At 36.2% G+C, this 20,709-nt stretch overlaps 1 protein-coding gene across 12 annotated transcripts in view; it reads left to right on the plus strand.

Moving 5' to 3' along the window:
- UNC79 (unc-79 subunit of NALCN channel complex) overlaps positions 1-20,709 on the plus strand; it is a 238,665-nt gene that overhangs the window by 34,016 nt on the left and 183,940 nt on the right. For 7 of the 12 annotated variants that reach the window (XM_077910392.1, XM_077910394.1, XM_077910397.1 and 4 more), the window contains exons 1-4: positions 2,270-2,571; positions 3,339-3,459; positions 10,649-10,953; positions 14,125-14,295. In XM_077910392.1, coding sequence (XP_077766518.1) covers positions 2,424-2,571; positions 3,339-3,459; positions 10,649-10,953; positions 14,125-14,295 — 745 coding nt within the window. In that variant the 5' untranslated portion in view covers positions 2,270-2,423. Of the gene's footprint in view, positions 1-2,269; positions 2,572-3,338; positions 3,460-10,648; positions 10,954-14,124; positions 14,296-20,709 lie in introns of those variants that run through there. The other 5 variants (XM_077910403.1, XM_077910396.1, XM_077910399.1 and 2 more) reach the window with 4 other exon arrangements.

Genomic DNA, 20,709 nt, shown 5'->3' on the forward strand with positions numbered 1-20,709 from the left:
GTGTCGGCAGGTTTGGTTTCTCCTGAGGCCTGTCTCCTTGGCTTGTAGATGGCCAGCTTTTCCCTGTCCTCACATGGCCTTTTCTTTGTGTACACATATCCCTGGTGTCTCTCCTGTATTCCTAATGTCCTCTTCTTTAAAGGGCACCAGTCAGACTGGATTAGAGCCTACTCTAAGGGTCTAATTTTTACTTAATCACCACTTTGAAGGCCTTATCTCCAAATACAGTCACATTTTGACAGTAAGTCTTCAACATACGATTTTGGGGGTGGGGAGCACAATACAATCTGTAACAGATGGCTTCTCATTTTCCTAAAAGTGTAAGGAAAAGAGTGGGTGTGGGGGAGTTTTGGAAAACGTGAAAAGGGATGAAACAGTGACTGAAGAAAGTAGAAAAGGAGCTTACTAGAGAAATGTAGTCTGAGGGTCAGTTGAACCTGGAGATTGTTTGCTTATATCTCAGTTATCTGAGTTTCTGCAGCAATATTCAGGTATATGGTTGGAGTAAAGAATAAGACCTCTGTGCTACAGTTAGGCTGCTGGTTGCTCACATGGGCTTAGCAACCAGCCAAATGACCATTTTTTTTGTGCACAAAGTTGAAAGATAAATGAGTTCTATTCACATCCTCAGCACAATTACAAAGTACTCTTATGTCAGGGACCTTTCTGGATGTTCCCCAATAGTTGAAAACATAAAAACTAAATAAATCTGTGACTGCTAAGATTTTGGTGCATTCACCAATGTAAGAATTAGCTTGAACATTTTTCCAATCGGTTCTAGTTGTCTTTCATGATTACTCACCACTCTCTTTGTTCTTCTTTATCTACTCTTTCTTTCTTCCCTGTTTCCTTTCCTCACTCATCAGTTATTTATTGACCACCTCCTAGATGTCTGGCACTAGGGATAAAAAGGGTCAGCAATCTAGTGTGGGAGACAGAAATGTATATATGCAGTGAAAGGTATTATTAAAGTGATGATTTATTTGTTCATTTATCCTGCAAATATATGGAGTACCTTCCAAGTGCCAGGCAGTGTGTTAGGCTTGGGATAGAGACAGGAGTAAGATGGAGTTTCTGGCTTCAAGAAACTTGCAACCTGGTATAGAAAACATGAACAGGTAAGTAAACAAAGACAATGCAATGTGACATTTGAAAAATATTAGAAGGTCTCCAAGTAGGGAGTGATTCTTGTCTCTGCTATCCCTTGCATGTTTGGATACCTGTTTAGAGCAGGCATTGTTGCATTTTAACAAAAGGAACTTGGGAATGGATATTTATTCATTTCACATACAGTTTTAAATGCTTGTCATTGTTGTGTAGTGACACTTTTGTAGTCCTTAAATTATGAGCAACTGGTGAGTTTGGGATCTATGGCTTTTTTTCTTCACATGAGTTTATTGTCCACAGCCTTCACCATCAACACCTTTTTTAGGTGGTGAGTGATTAATGGTATTCCTGAAATACTTGACAGAAACCTGCTGAATATTAAAGCTGGAGACAAGTCACAGTAAAAAGCAGTACTGTGATAGTGGATGAGCAGAAAGCATACACTGCCTAGCACAGATCTCAAATATCTGGGACTTGGAACTATATGGGGATTCCCTGTGATATGATTTTTAAAATGGTGAATGGCATTGAGATAAGAAACACTGAGAAGAAAATGGTTTTTTTGTAAACTATGTAATTGAAACATTTTCAAGTATCCTTCCATTTTACCTTATCTCAGGAAAAAAGTTATTTACAACCAAATACTTTTGGGGTTCATTGAGACAATGGACATAAACTCGTCGTTGCTTTCTTCAGAGATTATGTGCTATAAATAAAACTCAAGGTATTATTATCAGCAATGTAGACTTATTTTTGTGGGAAAAATGCTAACCATATTATGGAAACAGTGCAGGTGGTAGGAGGGAGAAAAGGCAGATTTGATCAATGGTATATGTGGGATTTAGAATCAATGATTAAACTAATAACAGCTGAGAATTGCTTTGATATCATACAGTGAATCTGCATATTGACTTCATCTCAGAGTCATATTCTAGAGTATGTCACAGTGGCAAGAGCACTGGATGGGGACCAAGAGTATATGTTCTGATCTAGCTCTGCCATTGACTATCTATGTGCCTCATTTTCCCCATCTTTAAAATGAAACGGTTATAGGGAAAGGTCCCTAAGGTCCCTCCAGTTCTGATATTTAATCGTTCTGTGATTCTACGTCCCACGCCTATCAAAAGCATTTGACTTTTCTTAAGTTGCTTGCACCAGCATTTCAGTTAGAATGCATCCAGGAGCTTGTTTCCATGGGCTGTTGGGAACAGCAGGACCTTGCTTCTCCAGGACTTGATATGTCTTCTGTTAACTGCTGACAGTGAGCCATACCACCTAAAAGGCTCCCTTGGTAGCCGTAAAGATTGAAAGGACAAATGGACAGTATTGAGAGCTCTGTGGAAGAGGAGACGGTGATCATCATGGCCCCTTGGGATTTGCAAAGAGGAGTGACTAGAACTGGGCCATTCACTGCAGCCAGGTCAAAGGTCAGGTCAGGAATGTGGACAATGCTGATGACTCCAGGTAGGTCTAGGAGGGTAAACAAGCCCATTTAGTCCCTCCTGAGTCTTGAAGATCTGAGCAGCTGTGCTCAGAAAAGTTATTAGGAAGTCTCCTAATTTATGAAACTCATTAGAAGATAAATGTGACATTCACTTTTTATATTTTAATTACCACCCAATCATTATATTCTTACTTAATACTCACCAAGTTATTCTCCTCTTAACATATTCTCACAGTTCAAGCATTCATTAAACATGCTACATGCTTTTATGATCATTGATTGAGTTAAAAATTTGGTTTTGACTGATGCCGCTGTGCAAGGGACTCCCTATATTTTAGGATTTTGGAGTGTTGTTGAAAGACCTTTGAGTTTTCTCCTTCGGTTTTAGTTCAGCAGTCTTAAATATAATTCTCTAGTGGCAGAGATTTATACCTATTATTATTGCTAATAATAAGCTAACTTGGAGGGTGATTATAAAATGATTTGGAGTACTGCCTTTCTTAGTGATAAAAAAAAGTAATGGATAATTTCTGAAAGGATATTAAGTCAGATAACTAAAAAAGTTTTGTGTCCTGAATATAATAATAAGAAATTAAAGGTCTTTTAAATGGTTTCTAATGGAATTCCAGTAAAAATTTCACATATTTTCCTTAAAATACTAATTAAATTCCTGTATCTAATCATTTAAAAAAACAAACTGTATACCTAATACATATTACAAGATGATTTTTCCTTTTTTTTTTTTTTTTGCCTTTTTTTTTTTTTTTTTTTTTTTGCTTTTATCTAGTTGCTTCCAAGATCCGGTACTTACAGGAATATCATAACCGGGTTCTTCACAACATTTATCCTGTACCTTCAGGGACAGATATTGCAAACACCCTGAAATACTTTTCCCAGACCTTGTTAAGGTAAGCTTTAAAATATCCTCTACTTTGAAAGAATTATTAGATAGTACTGCTGAACTATTGATTGGGACCTAAACTTTTATTGAACTGAAAGTTTTGAAGGGCCTTCTGTTTTCTTGTGCTCTGCCAGAAGAGTCTGGACCCAAGTTCTCTGGGTGTATATAGCAGATCACATCATAGGCCTAACTGGAAAAAAAGAAGGGGTTGCCTGGCTATTGCCTGCTTTCCTCCATCTTACATCTTTCCAAAAGATTTGTACAGTGATAAAGGTTATATGTCTGACACTATTATAGAGTGGAATAGAAAGGAGAATTTACATTGCTAAAATTAAGAATAGGAGATGGTCTTAAATCAGAATTAAGTAGTGTTTTAGGTTCATCTGTAGTATTTCCTATTTCTTAAAGTATCATCTGTGGTAGAAACAATCTTCACCACTTCAGGCATTCAACATGCTTGGCAGTTGATGTGGACACTCTGTGAAGACAAGGAGAGGAAAACACATATTGGCTTGCTTTTACTGTGACTGAGACAGTAACCCAATTCTCATTAGGAAGAACAAGCAGACAGGGGAGCCACTCAGTTGTTTGGGAAAAAAACAGCCATGATGTGAGTGGAATGATTCCCTTTCCATTAAATTCTAAGGCTTGGTCTCTTCATTAGTTACCATGATCTTCTCACTCTGGATCTGATTTTGGAAACATACAAATTGACTTGCTACTGCTTCATTTAGCTGTGGAAGAGCCATATTTTTGTGAGATAGGAATTAGGGAAAGAACACTGGTGGGGAATGAGTGTGGTGTCCCTAGAGTTCCCAGCAGTCCATGGCTCAGCTATGGGCTGACTGAATGCTTTGCAGAAAGAAGCTTCATGCTCATCTTCTGTAGCACTGCTCTTTGTTCTTCTTATTCTTTGGAATATCTTGTCTTCTTTAGAACCTTTAGTGTCCCGTTTATTTTTTGTTTTTGTTTTACATTTTATTTGTTTATTTGACGGAGAGCACAAGCAGGAGGAGCAGCTGGCAGAGGAAGAGGGAGAAGCAAGCTCCCTGCTGAGCAGAGAGCCTGAGCAGGCTCATCCCAGGACCTCAGGATTATGACCTGAGCCAAAGGCAGCCGCTTAACCAACTGAGCCACCCAAGCGCCCCATCCCTGTTCTCTTTTAAAGGGCTTCTGTTTATCATAGATTTCATACTTGCTCAGCAAGTTGAGAACCTTGTTAGGGGCAATTTCTCTTCTATTCAAATTGCAGGGGAAGCATTTGTTCAATTTTTATAGTGATAATCAGTTTAAGTTTATATAACAAGCATCTGATTTGTTTTTTTGAATTCTCCTTTTGTCTTTGAGGTCAGGGTTCTCAAAGGCAAGCACTTTCCTTGATTACAAATTCTTGGGGTTCTCAAAATGAGAACCGTTTTTCAGTAGGAAGTAAATTTTGCATTCACTTTGTGAAGAAACTGACATTCTCATTGGCACTTTGAAGCCTACTGCTAAGTCTTCGTCATTGTGTCAGAAAGTTTGGAAATTTGGGATACTGAAGTCATGTTTGTAAGACATGTTTCCATTTTCTTGTGCAATGGATCATTAAAATATGATCATGGGTGATAACATTTTAATGGTAAAACTGCAGTTAAGATAGTTTGTTCAAGTAGCTGTTGGAGAAGATTCTGTGCAATTGAGCTGAGTCCATTTTCAAAGGAGACCACATCAGCAACTACTCCTAATGGTAATATTAACAAAATAGCTGCCATTATCATAGCAATATTATATGGTAATATCAGTAACTATAGGTGTCAAGCACTATTCTAAGAACTTTACATATTATCTTATTTAATCCCTTATAATAATTCTATGAGATGAGTGTAGTCTTATACTCATTTTACAAATAGTGAAACTAAAGCATAGAGTCATTTGACGAAGTGCTCAAAGTTGTTTTTCTAGTATGTGTTGGACCCTGGTGGTCCTAATCTACAGCACACACTCTCAATAATTACGGTACATTGCTTTTCCCTAGTATATTATCATGGTACAGAGACACTTCTTCTTCAGGTTTGGCCTTTGGGAATACCAGCATCCATTTTGAGTTTATAGCCTAGTTTAGGCTGTCCTTGAGACTAAGGGAGGAAAGGAAGTGCTTTTGTGCAAAGATTTGCCAACTTTTTGGGAGTTAAATTGAGCTGTACTTGAGGTGATGTGGATAGCATTTCAATTTCCAGGTGTTTTATCTTTCTCTCACTTAGCAATTTGTTGTGGATAGTAACAGGTCAGAGAAGAGTTGATAGCCTATAGGACACACTCACATGTAGTGGAAGAGGGAAAACATTAAGCAGCATAACATGTCATAAGTTGGATTTTAGTACTTACAGGTTCAACTCCTGGGCTGATTTAAATATGGCCCCAATGCAGTTTGTTTGTTTGTTTCTTTTTTTTTTTTTTTTCAATTTGTTTGAGAGGGAGCAAGAGCCAGAGAGATCATAGAGACAGGAGAAGCCGACTTGCCACTGAACAGGGAGCCTGACATGGGGCTTGATCCCAGGACTCTGAGATCATGACCTGAGCCAAAGGCAATCATTTAACGGACTGAGCCACCCAGGCTCCCCTCAATGCAGTTTCTTTCTTCTTTTTGCCTATCTTAGCATTAAAAACAGAAGCAACTCAAAACTCTTTTCAATTTCTTTTTTTTTTTTTTTTTTAGATTTTATTTATTTATCCATGAGAGAGAGAGAGAGAGAGAGGGAGAGAGAGAGGCAGAGACACAGGCAGAGGGAGAAGCAGGCTCCATGCAGGGAGCCTGACATGGGACTCGATCCCAGGTCTCCAGGATTACGCTCTGGGCCGAAGGCAGCGCTAAACCGCTGAGCCACCTGGGCTGCCCCTCTTTTGTTTACTGGAAATATAGATCTTAAAACTATTGCCCATGTATTTGACCAAGTTATGACCACTTTAACTGTTAGTATATATAACAATCATATTTATATTTCTTCATTTTGTTTACACTATTAGAAAGTTCAAGACAAATGAGATGGTCTAGGTATTTGGTGTTCAAGATTTTTGAAGTAAAATTTTCTACTTACTAACAAGATGGTTCCTTTTGCATTTTAGATGATTTTTACATTCAGAAACCTCTCACTTTCAGAATTCAGATTCTTGGAAAGAAACAAGAAGAAAGAATTGGAGATGAATTCTCACAGAGCAACCCTTTTTCTATTTGGATAGTCTCAAGGAAGTCAGAATTATTATTTTTATTAAAATCTGCAACCTCAAGTACTGGCAGCTTCATTTGAGTCAGGATTGCAATTTTTAGAGTAGTAGTCCTGTTTTTTTTATGCATGGCATGTAACTCTTACTGATTTCAGTAGAGTTTTGTACCTATTCCCAAAGGCAGAGATTAGCCTAGATGTTTAACTTCAATCAATTTAATCCATAGGAAAGGAGAAATTAAGTTACCATAATTGACTGTATCAGCATTGAATAGTCCACATATGTCCATTTAGCTCTTAATTAGACTCACATTAAAAAGTTCACGGGGAAAAGAAAAGTTCATGGGGGCCTCCTAAACTTTAGGTTAATAGAAGGCGAATCCTGTGCATTATTCATCTTTCTAGCCCTTGAGCCTAGAGTGGAATTTGGTCCTTAGAAAGGATCAACTAATGTTTGTTGAACTGAGTTGTCTTTGGTGCAGATTTCGTCCATTGCAGCCATCCTTCTAGAGCATTTACTTCATCTAGCAGTGACCTGGGGTACCAGGTAACATTTTATCTGAGTGCTGGGCTGTACTTATTTTCATTTAGCAGGAGCCTAAATATGGGAACAGACATACACTTTACACACAACTTCAGAGTTTAGGTGTTTTTTTTTTTTCATTCAAAGTTTAGTTTTTAGTTTGCTTTAGTATTTAGAAGGACCTATGAAGATCATCTGCTTTAATTCTTTATTACTACAGAGGAGTCTGCCTATTTTACATTGGAAATATTCTGGGGCCATATTTTAAATCTAAGGTCTTCTTTAAGGATCTTGCATATTACCTGGCCCAACATTTAAAGGTTTCCAGTCTTCCTATGTATACAGTCTTTTAGGATTCCTTCCCCTAAATCTCTCTACTGGTGCCATTCAAGCTGCTAGCACATAAGATCTTTTTAAAAATCATTAAGTTTGGGGAAAGCTACTTTCCCTTAACTCTTTAGGAAACAACACTTTTGATATATTTTGAAAAGGGATTCTAGTCTCAGTTCAATAATTTTCATTGAATTATAATTTTTAATTGCTTAGGAAGAAAACCTAGACCGTATAATTATTGGTTTCAGGCCTACGGAGTCGCTTTAAAGCATAACATGGTCAAGTAAATTTTGTTTAGTGTAGAGATTCAACTCAAATGTAAAAATTCATAATCTTACAGAAAGTTTATTTGATGTATTAATTTTCTGTGCTATAAATGCCTCAGGGCAACTTCTCATCTTTCTTCGTACCCACAGGGGTCTTCTTCTCTTGGTTCCTCTTGATGTTGGAAGTAAATGTTTAATAAAGAGGATCTCAGGAGAGAGAAGGAAAGATGAAAAGTTGGTTGCTGGGTCAGACTCTTCTGAGCAGGGCATTCTGCATATTCTTTTTGGTTGGGTGTACAGACGTCTGGGGAAAAATTTTAGATGGGGTAGATGGTTTTATCATTCCCAAGTTAGACAGTTTGGTTGGGGAAATAAGGTTTTTTTTTTTTTTCTGAATAAACTTCACAAAACATCATAAAATCACAATGCATTGTACATTGATTCATGAGCCCTTCTTTAGTTTTTCCACAAATGAAAACATTTCCTTACATTGAAACATGAATGGTAATATAAAACTGATTTCATGAATAACTCATCTTCAGCCATTTTTTTCTCAACTTCACTTATTAAATCTAGAGGCAGTGAGAGAGAAGTTTGACTGTTTCAATGCTGACATTCTCCCTCCCTGCATGTATAAACTTGTTGCTGCTATCATTTGGGAGCCCCACTTATAACAGGAAGGGAAAAATACCAAAACAGAGTCTCCAAAGTTGATTTGACTAGTGTCTGTTAAATTATGTCAAACTTTGGGACAATACTAAAGTATACTTGAAAAAAAAAAATAATGTGCTGTATTTCCCCCACCAAGGAAAAGTCTGATGACAGAACTGTATTTAATTTAAAGGACAGCATTAATATATGATATGTAGCTGCTTTTATTCTCTAAGGCAAAATGTCGTTTTTCTATCACTTCTATAAGATCCGCATCTTGTAACTTTGAAATGATGCTGGTAGTAGGCTAACTTAGGGCTGAAGTTTGGGAAATATTTCTGACTTATATCTGTTGTGATTCTAAAGGAATTTTCAGTGGGATAGAATCCTATAGGATTAAAACAGAGTTTTGGTGACTGGGCTTATCAAAAATATAACATTTAAAGGTGGTACTTTTAGGAATAATCAAGTTATATGAGGAAAGTATAAAGTCTGATGGAAAATCTGATGGTACTGGAATGTTGATATCCCATTGTGAAGTATAAACTTAAGTTAAATACATCACACACATACACAAAAGGTAAATCTAATCCCTTTAAAAGTAAAAAAAAAAATTACATTAAATCTTAAGTTATTTCTTGCTAAGAAGTATTACATAAGTATTCTGAAATTATCTTTATTATTATTAATTGTTTTTCCCTGGACATTGGGTAACAGAAGACAAAGGAAATTGAGGTAAATTAGGCACATGGAAAATTAAAAGCATGTAGTCATTTTCCTTACATTGTAACATATTTTGCACTAAGAGTAAATAGAAATAAATGTAAATTTGAAATAGCAAGCATGCTTGACACTAACCGATTCTTCACACCACTGTAAAATGGTAAATGCAATATCATTAACTAAGAACTTAGTAATGTTTGATGCACATAGAGTTAAGTATAAAACAAGGTTATTTTTATGGAATGGAACATTTATAAATTGTTACCTATTTTGATTATCATATAAGTATACTATATAAAAACATTTTTTAAGTGTAGCAGATACTATCATTATAACGTATAGCTGTTGTCTTTAATGATAAATAATATAACCTAACTTAAAAAAACCTAAATATCTGGCCAAGCAGTCATTTCTTCTATTTTTAAATTAACTTTTCTACTTTATCGCTTTTTACTAAAAGTTTTTCATTTAAAAAGGAAGGCTAAAAGAAAGCCAGTTTATATCTGGAGTTTATTTTTATTCCCATTAAACTTTTTTTTAACTTCCTAAATTATCTTTCCTGAGTTTTGTTGAATAATAACGTAAGTAGCAGCAGTAATACGTGAAATCTTATTGTATGATGTGCAGCTATATGACAGATACTGCTTGCCTAGTCTTTAGAATTTTGAAGGTAATTATTTAATAAACCACTGTTTATATTCAGAGAATAAAATGTTTCCTCCCCAACATGCAAAATTAAATAAAAACCCACACATAAATAACCATTATCATTAGTTCACAAACATATGCTATGGACCATCTACTATATATTATTTTATAGCTTTTCCAATGTAGTTTAGCTAACATTTTAGAAATATGTATTATTTCTAAATTCATATGCCTGTTTAAACTTCATTATCTCAAATGATACTGACAGAATGTCATGAAACAGTATCATAATATACATATAGACATTATTTTGATGCAATAAACATGTGATTTTTAAGACTTTCTTAATAAACACACATGTTTATTCTTTGCTAAAACATGTTTCTGCAAGTGCCATACCTATATTTTGCAGGTTTTTACTTACCTGATTAAGATAGTCTTGCTGAAAACTTCCTTTGCTTTGAAAGCTCGTTTTAATTAGTAATAAAAGCCCTAACTCATTAGACGAAGCCATTGGTTTTCCTTTGAGGAAACCTCTCCTTCACCAGATTTTAATAAGCTGTAAAACATGGGTTTGGCACTGAAACATGCATTTTTATATTTTTGCTCCTTACTAACCAGATAACACATGAGATGCAATGCAACTTCCACAAAAGAAACCTCGCGTTATTGGTATCTGTGAGCACGAAGCTACGTGACCCATACTCGATTTGTAGACACTGCTGGTGTAGCAATTGCATCTTATGTGGGATGTATCTGGAGTTTTATTATTTGTTTTAGAGTGTCATTTCAATGTAATGTGCTGTTCTTTGTGTCTTTGTTGTCTCTTTTTTTTCCTTGTCCCCCCAACAGCATTTTGTCCCGCACAGGGAAGAAGGAAAACCAAGATGCCTCCAATTTGACAGTGCCCATGACCATGTGTCTTTTTCCTGTGCCATTCCCACTCACCCCATCTCTAAGACCGCAGGTCAGCTCCATCAACCCTACTGTTACTCGCTCCCTCCTTTACAGCGTCCTGCGAGATGCTCCCTCTGAACGCGGCCTGCAAAGTCGTGATGCTCACTTGTCAGACTACCCTTCTCTGGACTATCAAGGCCTCTACGTGACTTTGGTGACTCTCCTGGATCTAGTTCCTTTACTACAGCATGGCCAACATGGTGAGCACTTGATCATAAACCTTTGAGAACGTACATATATGTTTGTAGATGCTGGAGACTTGTTATTGTAATAAATTGCTTAAGAGGTCTTTGTGTGGCTAAAGCCTTGCTTACATGGAAATTTATTATGGCATTTCCCATCCTGTCATTTTTTTTTTTTTCCCCTCTTTTATGGCTAGAGGGATGTTATCCAGGTGGGCCTCCATTTGAGGGGAATGGGTTGGCGAGAGGAGTTAGGCTCTAATGTAAATTTACTGCTTTTCTCCTCATCTGCTTATCATGGAGATTCATGTTGAAATTATGACTTGAGAGCTAAGATTTAGAAACTTGCCCCTCATCCCCACTCCACGCCCACCATAAAATATAAGAAGTGGAGCCTGAAGAGCAGGTCAGATCCACAGACTAATTCTGTGATTTTTCGGAGCAAATCACAGAATCTCCCTGGGACTTACTTTTCTTGTCTTTTAAACCCAGGAGGTTCAGTAAGGAGAAATCTCTAAGAACTCTCCCAAATTTAACTAGCCACCGATAGTTATTACAGAATGTTGTTACAGAATTGGTACAGTGTATAGTGGTGCTATAAGCTGAATATGGTATCTGTTGTACAGTATTAGTGGTGCTTCATGACAAAAGCCTGAAAGCATGTTTCTTTTCTTAATGCTTTCCCTTTCTACAGTACATTTTAGTCAATGTAATTATCTTGCTTGCTTACCAGAATGGTTTATGGTTATAAACCCATAAAAAGGAGTACAATAATATCTCTTGCTTAATTATCTGGTATTATATGAGAATCAAATGGAAAACCATGCATTAAGAGAAGGCATTTTTGCAGAGGATGAATGTTTAAAACATCAGTTGTTTTAACTTTAAAGCACTGACAACTTGGACTCTATATGATACCAAAAATTCACTGTACAGAAAAATTGGGCATTTGGGAAGTGAGTGGGTTGTGGGGGTTCTTTTACTTTGTAGTTATGGCTTACTCTCTTAAGACAATGCCTAATGGTTTGTTTAGAAAAGTGTGTACCTCGTGAAAAAAATTTTTTAAAATCTACTTTCATAAAAATGATGAGATAATGATTATTGAATTTGTTCTTATATTTGCAGTTCTGTATTGTAGTGAATATTAAAAAATGTACAAATTTATAAATTTGCTGGTTGTATAATTTTGTAGTTGTTTAAGCCCTGGTTACTTTTATTGGGATCTCATCCCCCTCAGAACTTAAAGGAGACGACTCTTTGAACATAAGTGGCAGAGCTTACTGTGGCCATGGACTTGTTGGTATTTTTCCTTTGTGACAAATGGTCACTATAGACCTGCTTGGTCCTGGGTGTGTCACTGTGTGAAAGCCCCTTGATTAAGATAAAAGTATTTGGTTCAGTAACTCACAAGCCATTTAACTGTAATTAATATGTTAAATTATGACATTTTCGGGGGCGTGATTTATGTATTTACTTTTATAACAAAACTATTTTGCAACTTTACTCTTCACTGTTATCTGTACACCATGTTCTTCTTGTTCTGCATGACAGAGCTTTGAAGAGGGGAAAAATTCACTAGACTATCCCTTAGAGGTTAAAAAGCTATGTGTCTTTCCAACATCAGAATCATTGAGGGGGCTTGAACACCGAATCCTGGGTCCTAAGCCAGAATTTAGGAATAAGAATCGTTGAGGGGTGTGTCCTGAGGATACAAATTTTTGATGAGTTCTCTGGGTGATTCTTTTCTATCTTGAATTTGAGAACCACTGTACTAGGGCTGGAGGCTGTGTCCTCACAGGGGGGCAGGGTAGTGGCGCTGGCCAAAGCTGCATTTGTGTCACAGTTAAGCTACAACTAGGCAATCCATTTTCTTCTCTGGGCCTTTGTTTCCTCATTTGAAAAATACGCCAGTTTGGCTCTCAGGCCCCTTTCAGCACTAATGTTCTATAGCAAGGCTATAATTTAGCTGGGGTGTCTTTTATGCATAGCCTCAGTTAATTCTCAGTAAAACACCTGTGGATTTTGTGTCTCAGCCACTTGAGCTCAAAGTTGACTGGCCCTTGCTTGCCAGGGTGCATTGTGGCCTCAATGCTCTCTTTGTCAGTTGATGTGCTTGTTGAGATGGCATGTTAATTCTAATGATAATCCAAAATCACATCAGGCATCAAAACTGCACTAAGAATGTAAATCTGATAAACAAAAAAATCTATTAATTCTCTTTCATAATGGGTAGGAAGATGATCAGTCTTCATTGTCCAGTCTTGACTGATAGCCCATATATTGGGAGGTCCAGAAATTTCAAAAGATATATTCAAGTATAATGGGATTTGGCATACATGCATTCTAAAGCTAAATAGTTATAGTTTTTTTAATGTCTTCTAATTTTACTCCTTATACAGGTAATAATAGTAACATTATTCATATTAATAATAATGGCTAATATTTGTGGAGCACACATGTGCTTTGTTAAGCACTCTATATTAATCTCATTTAAGCTTTCTAACAATCCATCTAGAAGTGAGGTAGGTACTGTTCCTATCCCCATTTAAAAATATTGGTGAAAAGATTATCATTAGGTGGCACATCCTTCCGTGAGAATTCATAACTAAATGCACAGGGTCATGTAGCATCAGTTTACAGCTTCTTTGCTTTGGTGTGTGTGGAATTGGCTGCTGTGCTGGAAGTCACACGTTACCTTGTTGCCCAAAACTCCAGATGTAGGAAGGTTGTGCTGTGGTAGATGGAGCAGAGATAGCCTGACTTCATATCCAGTCCTGCCCTTGACTTTTCTAAAACTTCCAGCGGGAAAATAATTTAATGGCTTTGTGCCACAGTTACCTTGTGTACAATGTAATGGAGTTAAGAATGTAGAGGATATTTCTGGATTCATGATCACATGGTAAGTGCTTTTAGTTTCTGAAACCCAGGAATGACATGAGTGCCAAGTATTATTGAAGATTGATAAAGGGTTGAGGAAAAGCTCATAAAATAGGTATTTATGTATTCACCAGCCATTTACTGAACAAACACTGTATATGCACTCTATTGAGTGTTATGTTTCAGAGCTCTAGTAGGAAGGGAGCAATAGTTGGTTATAATTTAAGCCAGTTCATAAGAACTTAAAATGTAGAATTAGCGTATTTTGTTAAATGGCAAAATATTCATTGATTACTTACTTTTGTTTTGTAGATCTTGGACAGTCGATATTTTATACAACTACATGTTTGCTACCCTTTCTCAATGATGATATTCTGAGTACTTTGCCCTACACGATGATATCAACATTAGCTACCTTTCCTCCATTTCTGCACAAGGATATTATTGAATATCTTAGCACATCTTTTCTACCAATGGCTATATGTAAGTTCAATCTTACCTAATACTGGATTATTTTAATGTATTGTATGAATGGAAATTGCTTTTGCTGTTTTAGGCTGTAGATTTTTAAGATTAAAATGGAATCACTTGCTGAATACAGGTGCTATGATTTAAATTGTCATTTCAGTATGATTATAATGGTGAGAATCAAAGAAATGAATGATGATTATACCTTGGAATTGTTTGATTGGAATAATTTGATCTTATAGAATAGGAAGAAAACATATGAAGGCACAGTCTATATTACCTACATAGAAATTATGGTATTTTTTGTCACTTAAGAAAAAAAGGTGGAGAGAGTGTTGACTCAGATACATAAATTGTTATCTTTTGCATCTCAAGGCAGAAGACTGTGTTGGGAAGAGGAGTGGACAAAGTTAGGATATACAAATCCTCATTTTAGCTCCATCTGTACATGTGCTTTGTGATGTTGGGCATCTCATATGGGTGACACCTCATATCCAGAATGGCGCTAGCAGTAGCTTCTTCTCCCAGGGATATTGCGATGATAAAAAGAGTCAAAATTTATGAACACACTTTGAAAAAAGCTAAAGCTTACAACCCTTGTGTAAGGTTCTGTTATAAATGTGGAGATAATTTGTATTCTATTTCACTTTTATTGACTTAATTCTGTAGGTTTTCTGGACATGAGCAAAGAGAAAAAACAGGTTGGGTTGTGGTTTTCATGATAAAAATCCTTCTGAAGTATTTTTTTTAAAGAAATGTATTATGGGGCAGCCCAGGTGGCTCAGCAGTTTAGCGTCGCCTTCAGCCCATGGTGTGATCCTGGGGTCCCGGGATCGAGTCCCATGTCAGGCTCCCCGCATGGAGCCTGCTTCTCCCTCTGCCTGTGTTTCTGCCTCTCTCTCTCTCTTTCTCTGTCTCTCATTAATAAATAAAAAAATAAAAAAAAGAAATGGATTATGAATTCATCCATGCTTCAGTGGATAACCTAAAAAGATTGTGGATTTAGGAGTCAAGCAGATCTAGATTCAGATCACAGCTCTGCTACCTAACTAGCTGTGTGGCCCTAGGCAAATTACTTAACCTTTCTTTTTCTTCCTTGTAAAAGGAGATTATTAATACTGGCTGCCTGGATTGTTGTGATACCTGAGATAATTTACCTGGAACATTGGTAAGGTGCTGGCTAGCACAGTGCCTGGTGTTCATTAAGTGTTAGTTTACTTTTCTCCTTCCCTTAACTCTTATTCCATTTAAATACTTTATTGGTCACATTCCATTCCTAGTGATCATTTTTCACCATTTTAATTTTATGTACTTCTGATCTTATTAAAGTCATTGCTATGAAATAGTAATTGGTAAACATATGTATCTTTAAGTTGCATTACTTATCTTACAGTTAAGCCAAATTTTAGCTCTGGAATTAAAATTTTCATGTCTTTTCAGCAAAGAGTCTGACTTGTGCCTAAATTATATAGTGATTCAAAAGAATTAGCAGACTGATTATATGGTTCAAGTAATAGAGTATTTGGATCATCTTTCTCTTTTTGTTCTTTGTAACCTGACAAGCACCTCGTTTATGAATACAATCTTAGGATTGTATAGTTGTGTTCATTGTTGAATTTAGGCATTGGAATTCTTGTTTTGTTTTTATTTATTTTTTTAAGAATTACAAGTGAGGTGCATCTTTGCTTTTTGGGTTTTTTTTTGAGGTGCATCTTTGTAATCATTAATCTAATTCATTGTACTCTCCTTCTTAGGAATAAGTTAATAATTAAGAGAGAGGTGTTGAATATATTAGGCCCCTGAAGTTAGGCTTCACACTGGTCCAGCATTGTGACAGCTAGCTATTTGTTCTTCATCCTTAATCTTCATTAATTTCTACTTAATTAGAAGCATAGACCTCAAAACATGCCTTATAGTCATATTAGAATCCTTATTTATTTAAATGTATGAGCCTTGGCCATAAGAGGAACAAAATAGTAAGTTGAGCTTACAAAATTAGTGTGAATTTTAATACTTATTAGTAGAGTGACTTGGTGCTCATTTAAATTATGAACAAGCTCTTTCTGTCTCTGGGATTTCATTGTTTTGCTGGCTGTAAAGGAGGGGTTTGGAAAACATGTTCCACCTCTAAAGTTATTTCTGGCTTACTAATTCTAGGTTAAATAACATCAATCTTATTTTATGTAAGAGGCACACATCTTCCTCTAACCCAGTTGTTGATCTAGTTCATTTATCTCGTCACTCTGGTTTTACTTTCTTGCTTCTGACTTCCACTTCTTGTCACTATTCCTGTGGGTTGACAAGTAGCCAATTTTTGTCACTTTTTTTTTTAAAGATTTTATTTATTTATTCATGAGTGACACACACAGAGAGAGAGGCAGAGATATAGGGAGAGTGAGAAGCAGGCTCCAGGAGGGAGCCTGATGTGGGATTCAATCCCAGGACTCCAGGATCACACCCTGAGCCGAAGGCAGACGCTTAATCTCTGAGACACCCAGGCATGCCTTTGTTACCTTTAAATCCTTGAAAGTATATGGTAGTAGTACCCTTTAAAGGCACATTCTATTAAATGATTCAGGTATTTCCTTTGTATTTGCTTTTTTATAAAGACACAGACCCAAAGAGAGAAGGGAGTGGGTTCACATAAAATTAATCACATAAAAATGAACTTACGTAAGAATATGTGTCTGTTGCCTGCATCTGTGTCGTTTCTGTCTTTGGAAGTTGTTTCAGTGTCTCGAAATTCTGACCAAACTGTGAGAGGAGCATTTCACTTCTTCCAGAATATTTTTTTTCAGGACTGAGATGTTAGGATGAAGGATGTTGTATTTTCTGAGTATTTGATAAAGTCTTCATGACAAGAAGGTTTTTTTCTCTTTGAGATGGTCTTCACAAGGTCAAATGTAAAATGTGGACAGTTTTTCAGGTGTTAAATGTTTGTATCATTAAGAACCTAGAATATGAAGCTCTGAGCTCTAAAGTGGATCTAATGAAGTATTATAGCTCTTTCACTGTGAGGGCCATGCTTGTTTATCAGTTATGCCCTTCTTATCATTTTTGTCAATAAACCAAGTACTGTGCTTTTATTTTAAATAACTCTTTTTGAGGTGCTGTAGAGAAAACTGCAGTTTATTATAAAAATATCCTTTGATATAACCTTTTTTAAATTTCTTCCATAAGTAAGATATACTTTTATTCCAAGTGTGTGTATAGGCTTTGTTTATTAATATGTATACCTGCACACACACATATGTATATTTATATATATATATAAATGAAAGGATTACTAAGAATTGAAAAAGTTATTAGCATTTCACCATGGAAACCTCTCTTTTTCCAATAAAGAATTTGTGATTTGTGGACTAAATTGAAATATGGATGTTGGGAAGATGATATAGATGTTGGCAGAGAAGAGAAAAGCTGATTCCAAATGAACATTAATTGATGTTGGCTATGTATTTCAAAGATGATAATAAGCCTGAGCAATGATACCTGTAATATCTTGGAAGCCAAGACTGGGCAGTCCCATCCAACTTAATTTTCCTCAAAAAGTCACTTGCCCTTATGAAAAATAAAGGCTCATTCAGATCTTTGTACTGACTTCAAAGCAATTGTGTGGTTTAATCAAATACCTGGTTTTAGACCATTGGCTCTGGATCATTTTTGTTCCATTGCTACTACAGAGGATGCATGTGATGTTTCTATGATCTTCCAAAAACTAATAAATATATAAGAGAAAAAGACAGAACTCAACACATTGGTGACATTTTAATAGTCTTATATATATAAAATGTTTTATTAGCTAATGATCATTTTTATAAAGTAGGTCTTTTATACTCTAAGAGCTTTATTGTTCAATCGGTGGAAATGTTTCAGAATAGAAATAGAAGAACTGAATTATTTAGTCCTTTGACTATTAGATCTCTTAACCTCATCAAACTTTAGTTTCCTTAGCTGTAGAATTGTGAATAATTTTGATCTCCTCTGCTTCTACTCCATGTTTGTTGTGAGTGATGATCATGAGATAACATACAGGAATGGCCTTTGAGTATTTTATCATGTTAGACAAATGTGTAACAGACCAAACCCATATACCTATGACAGACATGTCAAATCTCATTACAATTAATTCCAATATTCTGCTCAAATTTACATATTGCCCTGAAGTTTTATTATCTTAAATATTGCTTGAGAAAAGGGCCCAGCCTCTGGGGCTTGGGATTTAACACCCCTAGACTTTGTTGTGTAATAAACAATAATGGCTATAATAGGCTTTGATCTCATAGAATCTGACAAATTCTGTGATTCTGGACTCAGACTTATAACCCTGAGATCAAGAGTTGCATGCTCTACTGGCTTTCCTCTCTTACTGTAGTCCTTCTTCCAAGTGGTTATATGATTCTTCCTCACTCTCTTTAGATCTCAGCTCAAGTGTCTCATTTTTCAAGATGCCTTTCCTTACCCTCAAGGTAAAAGAGGACCTTCCATTACTCTGCCTATTCCCTTGCCCTGCTTTCTGTTTCTTCATGGGTATTTGTTTGCCTTTTCCGCTAGAACGACACTGTCTATAGAACTTTCCATAGTGATAGAAATGTCTTATAAAATTCCATGCTGTCTAATACACTAGCCACAAATGACAACTGAGCACTTAAAATGTATCTAATGAGACTGAAGAACTGACTTTTTAATTTAATTGAAGTTTAATTAATTTAAGTTTAAATAGCCACAAGGCTATTGGCTGCCATATTAGATGGCACAGCTTGAACATTTAAGCTCCATAAAGACAAAGGCTTGCCTGGCTTATTTACGGCTGTGTCTCAAGGGGTAGAGAAATACCTAGTACATAGAAGGTATGGAAAAAATACTCTGAATTTTTAAATGAATTTTGAATGAATAGCCACTAGAGCATTGGCTATAAAATCAAGTGACTTGGGCTCAAGTCCTAATAGTTAAGTTGGTGCTCTTAATACAAATAGTCTGGTTTCTCTTTATATAGTGGATTTCCCCATTATTTATTTATTTAAGTTTTATTTATTTGTTTGAGAGAGAAGTGTGTGAGCAGTGGGAGCAGGTGGAAGGGAGAGGGAGAGAGAGAGAATCTTAAGCAGGTCCATCCCAAGCTCTATCCTCGACACGGCTGGATCTCACAACCCTGAGGTCATGATCTGAGTCAAATCAAGAGTCAGGCACATAACCTACTGAGCTACAACCCAGGCACCCCTACTTATTTATTTATTTATTTATTTATTTATTTATTTATTTATTTATTTATTTATTTTGGTGAGAATCCTATAAGAGATGCATAGGCATGATAGTACACTTGGAATGATAAAAATGCAGGAACAGATTAAGGAATTGTTATTGCTCATAGAGGAAAGGGATGCTGATATGGTGATTATGGTGGTGCTAGGAGGATCAGGAAATAGGTCTTCAGACTTGTAATTGTATTCCCCGAGCACAATATTAAATGTAAAATTTTCTCATTTTGATTAATTCTCTTCTTCCTTTCTTTGTATGTAGCTTTGGCTTTATATACCCTCATGGGGACGAACTGCACATCTGTTTACATCATGCCTTTTTATGAAGATTTAATAAATGATGTGTGCCTGTGCACGTTTATTAATTAGAATTGCGTGATTTTACTCAGTCTGTTAGAAGGCTAAGCAACTGCAAGACACTGTCTGTTTATAGAGGTACTGGAGCCAGTTTCCTGGGGCTTGAGCCAGGGGAATGCTTTTGGCTTTGTGGTTGACCACACTTGAGGGAGAGCATGGATTTGTAGGGGTAAAAGGGACAGCCAAAGGTCAGTGAGCCATTTGGGCTATTCTCCAAATAGACTTCACCTAAATCATCAAGACATTTTGGGCATCTCTCCCATTTTTAAAAGCCTCCAGGCACAGGGATTCTCAGTCTCCCTTTATAGTAGTTTTTATTTTTTTAAGAAACATTATTATTAAAAAGTTTCAGTGAATTTCAACAAAGGTTACAAACACTTGTCCCAAGAGGAATATATATATATATATATATATATATATATATATATATATATATACACACACACACACTTAAATTAAGTGTGTATTAAATTAAATTAAAATTACTTAAATTCATGTAATTATTTTTCCTTGAGTATGTCAGAGATAAGACTTTCCTCCTCCTTAAACAAAGGGCACAGGGAGGGGCACACAGTTCTTCCATACCCGGACACCTTGTTGAATTTTTTTTTTCTTATTTCCTGTCCCTCTCGTAATGCTCCTCCCACGAGGCTCAGGGCCCACCTGCATCAGAACCACTTGATATGCTTATCAAACATCTACCTTTTCTGCTTCCAAACTGATGGAGTTAGACTCTAGATATGGGCCCCAGAGCTCCTGGCTAAAGTCTGAGAGCAACCGCATCTTGTTCTTTAGAATTCGACTCAGAGTTCTC

Source organism: Canis aureus, chromosome 9, assembly GCF_053574225.1.
Source record: "Canis aureus isolate CA01 chromosome 9, VMU_Caureus_v.1.0, whole genome shotgun sequence".
In the NCBI taxonomy this organism is placed as follows: Eukaryota; Metazoa; Chordata; class Mammalia; order Carnivora; family Canidae; genus Canis; species Canis aureus.